Source organism: Rutidosis leptorrhynchoides, chromosome 2 (assembly GCF_046630445.1).
Source record: "Rutidosis leptorrhynchoides isolate AG116_Rl617_1_P2 chromosome 2, CSIRO_AGI_Rlap_v1, whole genome shotgun sequence".
NCBI classification, from domain to species: domain Eukaryota; kingdom Viridiplantae; phylum Streptophyta; class Magnoliopsida; order Asterales; family Asteraceae; genus Rutidosis; species Rutidosis leptorrhynchoides.
In genome coordinates, this window is record NC_092334.1 from 322,197,572 (window position 1) to 322,209,683 (window position 12,112).

Sequence of the window (12,112 nt, forward strand, 5' to 3'; positions counted from 1 at the left end):
GGTGGAGAAATGACTTGTTTTTATTCTCGTATAGGGGAAAGATTGTCTACATCTCACCTCCCCCATACACCACTCATGTGGTATTGGATTTTATTGTTATTGTTGTATATAGATTCCAAATTATGCTACACTTATTTACATTTTTAGTACTTGCAGTTTGAATTGTTTAACAATTTTATCCATACTAAATACTCCCTCCGTCTAGAGATGTCAATAGATCGAATATGGATCGTGTAGTGTCGCATCCATATCTATATCTATTTAGTTTTTGTTCATCCATATTCATATCCATATCCATTAAATTTCAGGTCATCCATCTATATACATATCCATTGGATTAAACGGGTAATGGTGATATCACTCAAATTGGTTGATTATTGAATAATTGATGATTATTAGCTTTTACAATTGAATTCTTATTGAAACTAATTGATTTAAGAAATTGTTGATTATGATTGTACATATGAATGAGAATTATTTAAAGTCTATTGCAGTTGTTCATAAAAATCTAAGCTTTTGATTGATTGATTGCGTAGTTGTCAAATTCAGTGACGTTTATTGGAGTCTGGCATATTTAATTGATTGATTGAGCTATTTTAAACACTTGTGCATTAACTTGAGACGATAATGAATGCTTGAATTGAGTAGTTGATACAAGGGTTGACTGAGCACAACGAATGTTGCCTTAGTTGTTGATTTCAAGGAATTCAGAGTCACAATTTAGGTCTAATAGTCAGTTAGTTGAACTAACCACAGTCTGGAAGTCTATAGTACATGAAACCCTGCACTTGTGTAATCTAGATTGTTGTGTTCACTTAGGAGAATTCCTGGTGAACCAGTAAGTTTAATTGTAATTGTTTGGTGATTGGCCAGGTCTTAATTGTTAAACATTCAACACGAGTGAGTAAAGTTTGGGTGGACATATCCGTTATCTTTTGAATTCAAATCTATCCTTAATCCGTTTTGTTAATTTAAAACAACCAAAATTATTATTTTTAAGTTGAACTGTTATTGAGTTGGCTGATCGTTATATAGCCACAACAATTATTTGTACTTCTCCTTTATTTCTTTTGGTTTAGTCGATTGCATTTAATAAGATAATCTTGAATTGCGTTAAACTGTCCTTGGAACGATAACCTGATTTTACCCTTAACTATACTACTACACGATCGGGTACACTGCCCGTGAGTGTGTGTAATTTTAATCGGTAATTTTTGTTCCATATATAATTGACGCGATTTTCCACATCAGTGGATATACATTGAATTTTGGAAAAAACGTTATAATAATTCTAATATGCGATGAAATTAAAAACATAGTACAACAAAAATAAATATAACATGATATAATTATAATATATACATAAAAATCTGTAATCTTTTCATGAATAGAACATAATTTGTTGAATTTTATATTAAACATATATTATGTGAAATTATATATTTAATTTGTATGTTTATTTTCTTAGTTATATATGTTTTGTTGTAACATATCATATTTGTTTTATTATAAGGTTGAAAGCAAAATGCTAAATACAACGGTAAAAACAAGTGTAATAGTAAATATGTAAACATATATCAATATTTATATATTTATATATATATTTCGGATTTTAATTGATATATATACATTGATGAAATATTAAATGAATAAATAAAACAATTGAAAAAGAAATAGAAAAAAAAAAAATGTGTGAAACATCAAAATTGTTAAGAAGACAAAATAAAGGCCAAAGGAGTGAGTAACCCCCGGCCTCCGTTGCCGTTACTTTCTTAATCAAATAATTAATTAATTAATTTTATTATTTAAAATATAATCAAAAACCAAAACCGAATTCCATTTCAAGCAAAGAAACGTGGAATGCATTGCACGCACGACTCTCAATCTCAGCCAACCACAAACAATTCTTTTCCCTAAATTTAATCAATCAATCAATTTCAATTTTTATTGATCATAATCCGAAATTGTATATATTAAATTCAAACAATTATCGATTTAATAATTGATGGAAGTAGAAGTAGAAGAATTGCCAGGTGCAATTGGAACAAGCGCAAGTTTAGCACTAAGATTAGGACAAGCCCTATTTTCAATTGCTTCCCTTCTTTTTTTTTTTTTTTTTTGAAAAGCAAGAAATTTGTATTATAACATCACGAGACATTTACACTGTTCGATGCTAAGCATCAGAGAATACAACTCGAAGGGTTTGCGAAGGAAGCAAACCCGAGCACGAATACGAATTACATACAAGCTATAACACAACTAATTATACATTAAGGTAGACGCTTGGGTTGTTTATCCAATCAAGCCACTCAATTTTGTGTTTCGGTTTTGCTCTATTGGCGATCCACTCGAACGATTTGGTTTGGATTTCATTGAAAGCAACCGGAACGTTCCATATTTTGTCGTTGAATACCTTGTTGTTCCTGTTCTTCCAAATATGATAAGTAGTTACCCATTCCACCGCTTGCCAAATCAATTTCCCGTACCTTGATGATTGCGTCGGGCCGTTTCCTCGAAGAATTTCATTGCCACTTAGATTTGAGAAATTGCCAAACCCCCACCAACGAAAAATTCGAGACCATAAGTCCATGGATTGCTTACAAAAGATTAGTGCATGATCGATCGTCTCCAAGCTTTCATCACATATGGGGCAACGAATAGAATGGAGGTCGATGCCCCGTTTATCAAGCTCGGTTTTGACCGGTATTCTTTTTTTGCAAACCCGCCATGTGAAGATTTCGATCTTCTTCGGGACCAATCTGTTCCGCATAGTCTCACCTGCAACATTATTAACCGCTAGTACCTGATCATCGATAAGAGCCGCTAGGGATTTGACCGTCAGACGATTATCAGAATTTAGTGACCAAGCCCATTTGTCTTCGGAATTTGGGTCCAGTTTGACACGCGAAGTCAGCTCCAAAACAGCCTGCCACTCATCGAATGTTCTTCCAGTGGGTACTCGAATCCAGTTCCAATTGTGGTTGACTGAATCACCTTCTACACTTATTCGATCACAAACCGCAGCATCTTTTGAAACTTCCAAACGATATAATCTTTGAAATCTGTTACACAATTTGTCGTCCCCTATCCACACGTCGTGCCAGAAGGATGTTGAAGAGCCGTCGCCCAAGATTTTCGAGAAGGACTTGCTGAAGCTAATATTGAGTTCATCGATCTGCTTCCCTGCCAAAAGAATATTAGTCCAGGTGGACCGCGGAGAGGAGTGACCGAAATCAGCCCCCGCCTCGAGCCCACCACACGAGCCATAAACACTACGAATGACTTTGACCCAGAGAGCGTTGGTTTCGGTTTTAAACCTCCACCACCACTTTCCAAGCAACGCAAGATTTTTACTAAGAAGAGAACCAATATTTAACCCTCCCTCCCCGTACGACGTGATGACGTCGTCCCATTTTACCCAATTAATTTTAGACCCGAAGTCGATCCCGCCCCAAAAAAAATTCCTCCTCACACTCTCAAGAATATTTAACACACAACGAGGAGCACGATAGAGCGAGAAGAAGTACAAGGGAAGACTTGTAAGAACCGATTTAATTAGAGTTACGCGGCCTCCAAATGACATCGATCTCATTTTCCAACAATCTAGCTTAGATTTGAATTTATCAATCACCGTGACCCAATCTTTTACACGCCTCATTTTTGAACCGATGGGTAATCCCAGATAAGTAAACGGTAATTGACCCACTTTACAACCCAAGATGTTTGCTAGATAATTCGCCTCGGTTGAACTTACACCAATGCCGAATAGACAACTTTTTTGGAAATTTACTTTTAGTCCGGATGCAAGTTCAAAACATTTGAGTAAGTTTTGGAGACTACACGCATTTGCATGACTCCAATCCCCGAGAAATATGGTATCGTCCGCATATTGTAAGTGTGAAATCGTGATCTCGTCATTGCCTACTTTTAGACCATTAAACAACCCGTTGACAATTGCCGATTTTGCCATAATGTTCAACCCCTCTGCCGCAAGTATGAATAAGAAAGGGGAGAGAGGGTCACCTTGACGGACGCCTCTACCCAAGGAGAATTCCTTAGTTGGAGATCCATTTACGAGAACGGAGATGGATGCCGAACTAAGACAGTTAAAGATCCAATTTCTCCATTTGTCACCGAATCCCATACTCTTCATGACCTCCAAAAGGAATTCCCAATTAAGACAGTCGAATGCCTTTTCGAAGTCCACCTTGAAAATTAAGCCTTTTTTCCGGTTGTTCTTTAGGTAGTCGACACATTCATTAACTATTAGTGCGCCATCTAGAATAAACCGTCCTCTAAGGAACGCACTTTGCTCGGGCCCGACAAGAGAAGGAATGACTTTTCTGAGCCGGTTGGAGAGAAGTTTGGCAATTACTTTGTAGTAACTACCAATTAGGCTAATGGGTCTGAAATCCCCTAAGCATAATGGGTCTTTTTTCTTAGGCACCAACGTGACGAATGAGGCATTGCAACCTTTCGAAAATTCAGCTTTGTCCCAAAACCAATTAATAGCATTAATTAAATCACCCTTGATCACATTCCAGAATTTTTTAAAAAACCTGAGGTTGAACCCGTCCGGACCGGGAGCCTTTGTGCTCCCACAATCGAGAATGGCGTCGTGTATTTCTTTTTCGACAAATTTTTCTTCAATTGCTGCTGCCACATCAGGAGAGATGGAAGGGTAACAAAGATTTTCTAAACTCGGACGCTCGACATCAGTAGCTTCAAAAATATTTTTGTAATGATTGAACACTTCATCCTTAATATCACTTGGAGAGTCGTTCCATGTACCATTGATTGTTAACCCGCGGATGGAATTTGTGTTGTTACGCCTACGAATTACCGAGTGAAAGAATTTTGAGTTCTCGTCCCCGTCAGTCACCCATTTGATCCGGGCTTTTTGTTTGAGAATGCTCGTTTTTATACCTTCTTTTTCAAGCCATTCTTTTCTCGCATTCCTCCATACGACCCGTTCCATATCATCAAGCACTCGGGTTTCAGCTTCGATTTCAAGTTTCATGGAAGTATTTTTAGCAATCTCAATTTCCTCGTCTAAGTGGTGGAATTTTTCACTGCTCCACTTCTTTAATGCGTTTTTTACGTTTTTTAACTTGTTTCTGAATATGCAGTCCTTCCTACTTATACTTGGCACCTCAACGTTCCAGGCATCTCTTACCACGTCTTCCGCTTCTGCATCATCCAACCAAACATCGAATACTTTGAACGGTTTCGGCCCAAAATTCCTTTCTTCATCACTTAATAATATTGGACAATGATCAGAAGAATCCCTATCAAGGGCGACTACAGTGAGGTCGTTCCATAGTCGAAAAAACTTGTCGGTAACCAAAAACCTGTCAAGTTTACTGAATTTAATACCATCGTCGCTTACTCTAGTGAAGTTTCTACCCCCCAACGGAATCTCTAGAAGTCCCGAATTTGTGATGAACTCGTTGAACCATTTTGCCCTGTATTCCACAAAATCACAATTGAGTCTTTCGGATTGATCACGTACCTCGTTGAAGTCCCCACAAAGAACCCATTCTTCGTCGTGTAAAAGGATTATTTTTGACAGTTCGTCCCACAATTTCTGTTTTTTCTGGTCCTCATGTGGACCATAGATGTTAACTACATTAACCCGACATCCTGAATCCTTCCAAATACCTTTGATCCCGATGACACAATCAAACGAAATTATGCTTTCAGCTTCAAAGACCCTCGAATCCCATATCAACAATTGCCCACCCGACTTACCAACTTTCTCCTTTTGTATAAAATCACATTCAGAAGAACCCCAGACAGATTCAATCCAGCTCCTGTTCATTTGCCTAAGTTTTGTTTCTTGCAAGGCTAAGAAGGATGGTTTTGTTTTTCGCAAGAGCTTCTTGATACAGCCCGTTTTATCAAATTTAGACCCGATCCCGAACCCTCTAATATTGAATGATAAAATCTTCATAATTAATACAAAAAAGACGAAAGGGTAGAGGCAAAAGGGTTAATGAGGAGAGGTTTTCTTCCTCCAATTCAACCCCAATTTAGCACCATACTCTTTAACACCCAATGGAACACCACCATCCAAATTCGAATTCGCCTTGGAATCTTTTATATTATTTCCCATCGATTCACTATAATTTAACGAAGACGAAGACGAATTAAAATTGTTACCTGCACAATCTGAACACTTCGATCGAATTGGTTGATTTTCTGGCCTCACCTTCCTCGCCGTAGCTTTGACATTCATCATCCTTGAAGAAGATTTCCACCTTCGAATACCCGTCCAACAACACTCTTTTTTCTTCTGGCAATTTTTTGTAGAACCACCTACTTTAACTTTGCTCGAATCTCTATTTAATCCCTGCTTTGACTTCATTCGCTTTGACTTAAGAGAAGGGGCTGGGGTGTTTGGGTTAGAGTTAATAGTAGGGGTATTGACGTGGCCCAATGGAGAAACATCCGAGCCCAATTCCTCCATGTTGTTTTTAGGGGAAGTATATGGGCCTTTTGAGGTTAAGCCCAACGATGAGTCATTTAAAGAGTTTGGCCCATGTGATACAGGTGAAACGTTGGGAGGGGAATGAGCGTGGTTGTTGGAATTGACATCACCGCCCAGCTGTTCTGACACGAAATCATTAAAGTTTTCTTGGAAAATCTCCTTTGTTCCCATGCAATCTGATTCTTTGTCTTCTACCACCCGATGATTCTGACCGTTATCAACTCCGCCGTTTCCGGTGGCCGGAAACTCTTTACTTTCAGGAATGGGAAATTCATCAATGTCCGATTCGAATTCTCCGGTATCAGATTCATCACCTTCATCATTATCGAATGTGTCATCAATGAATTCACTATCTTCACCTTCACTTGATTCTTCCAATTCTCTTGTTGGATCAGGACTGTAGTTAAAGGACTCTTCTGCTACATCTTCAAGTTCAACCGGAGGTTTAGGGTTTTCATGTATATTTAACCATACCCATGTATCACCCATCTTGACATTAGTCCTAGTCCTAATGACCATAGATTCGTGTTTGATGATTAGAACCCTGCCACATATTAGATTCTGATGTTCAGTGGATAAGGAGCAATTCTCAGTATCCACAACCTTGCCCCATGTTTTTGCAATTGTTTTAAAGGTGTTCTCATTCCAGTAAAGAACAGGAACCCCCCCAATTTCGATCCAAACAAGTTGGTTAGGTGATGAAGGTGTCATCTCGATCCAACCAACATTTTCACACCATTTATGAATAATGTGATCATTATTTCTTAATGTATTTTCAGCTTCAACCGTAGACCCAAAAACGAATAGCAACTCCATGCCTCCAAGGAATTTGATATCACAGTTCTTGAACCCTTCTGCATTGCAAAGCTCAATCAATTTTGGGATAATGCTCCAGTCCCTAATCGATCCAACCAACGATCTTTTGAGAAGGTGTCCGTTGCACTCCCTTTTCGGGATAATCACATTCTGTAGAGAGTGCAAGCTTTTGTTTTCCCTAATTTTATAGATGGTCTCCCTCAAATCGCCTTTGTTATTGAGTTTCTCCCTGAGATCCACACCATGTTTGCCTGCAACATCACTATAGTTACGTTCATCTCTGTATGCATCTTTGTTGAACCCCGTATTGGACTTGTTCTTGAAATCTGGTTTTTGCTCATTTTGCTGGAAGGCATTATGAGCTTCACGTCGTTCCCAAGCTTTGAATATTCTGATATCATATCCATCAAACGAGATATTACCCAGAGAACGATGGAGTCGGTCGACATCTTCAACATTCCCAAATCTAACGAAAGCGAATCGCTTCCCATTTCTTAATCTTTTACCCGCCAAATACACATCACGCAGGTCCCCAAACTCCTTGAAGGCTTTCCACAATTTTGGAACACCCCAATCCTCCGGAAAGTTGAAAAACATGAAGGATGTTAGATGGATTCCGAATAATCTAGTTAGCCGATCTTGAAGTCTCCCGTTGTGTCGCTCCGATGCTCTATTCGTGCCCTCATTGTTGTAGTTCCTCACACGCTCTCTCTCTCCTCTCATTTTCTCTATCCCGACTTGAGACAGATCATTCGAAAATGCTTCCCTTCTTTTCATGTGTCTTGGTGTTGAATTCTATTCTTACACCTCTTTCTGGTAATCACTCATTTCAATTTCATCATTTTATTAATTTTTTTTTTTTTTTTTTTTTTTTTTTTTTTTTTTTTTTTTTTTTTTTTTTTGCCTCAATTGTAATTTTTGATTGTTACTGCAGTTAAATAACTGATACAATTGTGTAACTCAAAAGTACCGATATGAACCTTTTACTTTTCTCTTACTTCGACCAATATTATTTTTATTTTTTTACCTTAAGAAAGATGATTTTGGCGTTTATGTGTATTACTTTAATAGATATTTGGGTGATAAAAATTGTAGGTTCCTTTTTTGGTAATTATTGAAAAGTACCTTAAATTTGATGATTACTGTATTAGAGCAGATGGCAAACAATGGTGACGTATATTTTTAGTGTTTTTTTTTTTAGGTTTATGAAGAAAAAGTGGGGTAATGGTGTTAGTGCTCTTGTTTGGTAAATTTCGAATTTGGCACAATCGTAGTCTCTTTAATGTAAAAAGATAAATGAGTAGAGAATATTAAAAATGATCGACGATATAGTTTGTTGTAACCCACAACATGAATGGCAGTACGGAATAAGTTGATGTAGTAGTATGTATAATTGTTATTGTTATGTTCCTCGGTTCGCTGACTTAGTTATGTTTGCTGATATACTATTAAGTTACTCTTATGATGTGCACCTAATCTAAAAATTATAATAATTTACAATAATAAATTATAATTATAATTATTATAATAATTATAATTAAGAATGGAGGTTATGGTAGTAACTATGTATATAATAATCATGTATGCTTATGAACTTGGTTTTTTTTAACTATTTTACTTCATTGACACATTATGCTTACGTATATTATAAGCAACACAATAGTGGCATTTGCTGTGTGTTTTAGCATTAGTTTATGTTGCTGTATGGACACATGAATATACGCTCAAATCGCACAAAATGTTAACATGAATTCCCAAAAATTTCTTCAATTAGTGATATATTTTTCCTATAAATGGCTAGATGTTTCAGATATTTGATAATTGACCTTTTTTAAACATTGTTGGTCAAGAATTTAAGCAACTGTAGATATATATATATGCATACTAATATCAGTAAACATACACCTAATTTCAACAATTTTGAAACATCTGGTAATTTAATCAGAGGGAATAAGCAGTGTGTCCTTTTTTAGTAAGAGAATACGTTAAAAAAGGAAGTTAAGCTCTTTAGGAAGTAAATATACAAATGATAACTTGTTTCATATTATTGGTTCAGTTTCTTGGTAACAATCAAAGGCCTAACAATTCCATGGAGTTTGACACTGGCAATGGTTGATGCATTTTCGGTGTTCGTAAAACGTCCATCTCGTCAAGCACAAATAGTGTCTATTATCGTTATAGGAGACTGGGTACGTTTTTACTTATTCACAATAATAACCCAGTCACACTTTATAATGCTAATAACTACTTGAAAATGATGACAGGTTCTATCATTTTTATCGCTTGCAGCCGCATGTTCGACTGCCAGTGTGGCTGATTTCATGATTACCGAAGCAGGTGCCTATTTTTGTGGGAGAAAATTGTGCAGCAGATATCAATTGTCGGCTGCAATGGCGTTTTTGTCCTGGTGTTTGTCTATAGCTTCGGCTCTTTTTAATCTTTGGCTTCTACCTTCGTTACTTTAGTTTGTAGATATGATTTTTGGTTGTTACCCTTTTGGGACACACGTATAGTTGCTTATAGTAAATAAAAAAATTAAGAAAAGAAGGAAAAAAAAAAGGAGCGTTATACCGTTAGTGTTTAAAATTTACTGCATAATTTTAAACTTGAGCAAAGGCAAATTTGTTTATGAGATCGGCAAGTGAATATATCCTTCATTATCTTGCTACATATAGCTTGTTTGCAAATTTGATCTTGTTCGTGTTTCGTGTTTCTTGTTTGCAAATTTGATCTTGTTTTCAAATTTGATCTTGCTATATTTACTCAGAGACCTAAAGTTGGTCCAGTTATATAAAGGTGTCCAAGATGATCCAAAATATAAGCTGAGAGATTATGTATTTGGGTCAGTTTATGTAGGTACTGGACTAAGGGTTTTGATATCATGTATGGTTTTTAGTTGTTGGTCCATATATATGATATTAGGATGGTGCTAATGGTTGTATTTAATTGACCCATCATAATTGTTTATGTAGGTATTGAACTTGGGTTTTGATATCATATCATACTCCGTAGTATCTAGAAATTGCCTCTTTATTAGGAATTTTTTTTTTTTTTTTTTTTTTTTTTTTTTTTTTTTTTTAACAAAATGATCTGTGAATCATATCATATGTGTTTATATCCGTTCAAATAAGGAAATCATGTTTATCATAATAATAAATAATCAATATTTAATCATGTTTATCATAATAATAAATAATCAATATTTAATGTTCGCAATAAGCTTAAAATGTCACTGTCATCGTTATATTTTGTGTGTTCAATCGGCAAAAGTGAAAACAATGTTTTTTAAAAACGGGAGCAAAAATTTTATTATGAAAAAATCACTCCCCCTAGAAAGGCAACAGGGTAAGAGAAAAATGATTATAAAAATTACAATGACTTTAAAAGTCAATCATCCCATCGTAAATTACATTTACGTAAAATATCATTCTTCATCCATGGCGAACCGAAGAGAACACTATTACGGAATGTCGAAATATGTCAAACCAACGAAGCGATTATTATCTGCAACCAGATCCTTGCATCTGCCGAACAATGATATGAATCAAACAATGAGAGCCACAAACGCCAGGAATCCACACTTGGGACGTTAATGTCAATCCAGAAACAAATCTTTCTTCATAATTTCTTGGCTACCGAACAACCAAAAAAGATGTGGTTAGCCGATTCCATATGGTGGTTACAAATCGCGCATCCTATTTTAATCTTGTGATGCCCTGTACAAAACCATCATGTACGAATCGTCAACAACAGGTCCATTACACGGTATAATACTACATGCTGTTTTAAAACAAGTTTTGCATTCATGAAAAGATAACGTTTTACAAAAGATAACGTGACACAAAGGTCGTTACAAAGCCATTATTCAAAATAACATAAGTTGCGAATGCAAAATAAAAGTTCCATGATTGAGACATCTCTAAGTAATGCAGCGGAAGTCTAACACAGCAAGTCTGTAACAGCAAGTCTAACAGTAGAAGCAACAACGTCTAAGCACCTGAGATATACACGCTTAAAAGGTCAACACGAATGTTGGTGAGCTATAATTTGTTTGTAATCAGTAATGTAATGTAGACCACGATATTTCGTATTCAAAACAGTATGAAAAGTATATGCTTAAACGTGGGCACCCGGTAACTAACTTAACGTAATATTACCCCCTAAAAGTACACTTGGCGAGTGTGTCTGTTTACGAAGTATTAAACACCCGTTGAATGCTAGTGCGACTAGCCCGAGTGGGGATGTCAAACCCTATGGATCCATATCTAAGATTCGCGTTCACCGGTTCATAAACCAATGACTAAACGTTACCGAGCTAAGGGAAATATTTGTACCGTTATGTCACCCACACATATATAAAGTTTAAGTACTCGTGTCTAGTATGTAAAACATAAAAAGCGCACGAATTCTCAGTCCCAAAAATAGTAAAGTAAAAAGGGAAGTTATAACTCACCGTGAATAAGCAGTAAAAGTCGATATGAAAAGTATGCAGGTAGTAAGTCGGTCCGAAAGGTCGTCAACCTAAGTCAAAGGTCTCTAAGTCAGTATATTGTCCCCAAAAGTTTAAAAGTGAATAAATTAAGTCTTAAGTATCATCATCATCATCATCATCATTCGTAAAATCTAAAGTAAGTTTCAACAAGAATAGAGATCGAAACAAAAGGCTGACTTCGGACAGCTACTACGACCTCTATACAAACCGAAAAGACGCGTGGTCAGTGGCCAAAGCTCCGTATGTGAGTCCTCTAACCTCTCTCCAATTTTCAGATCCTAACTCGATGTCGTTTGACCGTGGCGACGGCTCAA

At 36.5% G+C, this 12,112-nt stretch overlaps 1 protein-coding gene across 1 annotated transcript; it reads left to right on the forward strand.

Moving 5' to 3' along the window:
- Positions 1 to 1,851: 1,851 nt before the first annotated feature.
- On the forward strand, positions 1,852 to 10,145 carry LOC139891863 (CASP-like protein 5C1). Its single transcript, XM_071874880.1, has 4 exons — positions 1,852 to 2,091; positions 8,066 to 8,122; positions 9,363 to 9,495; positions 9,571 to 10,145. Exons 1-4 carry the CDS (start codon positions 2,006 to 2,008, stop codon positions 9,769 to 9,771), a joined length of 477 nt encoding a protein of 158 aa, XP_071730981.1. The 5' UTR covers positions 1,852 to 2,005; the 3' UTR covers positions 9,772 to 10,145.
- Positions 10,146 to 12,112: the final 1,967 nt, after the last annotated feature.

Coding starts and splice junctions, on each gene's coding strand:
- LOC139891863 (XM_071874880.1), top strand. CDS start 2,006: ATGGAAGTAGAAGTAGAAGAATTGCCAGGTGCAATTGGAACAAGCGCA. Junction 2,092..8,065: donor GGACAAGCCCTATTTTCAAT/TGCTTCCCTTCT, acceptor ATCATTCGAAAA/TGCTTCCCTTCTTTTCATGT. Junction 9,496..9,570: donor TTATCGTTATAGGAGACTGG/GTACGTTTTTAC, acceptor AAATGATGACAG/GTTCTATCATTTTTATCGCT.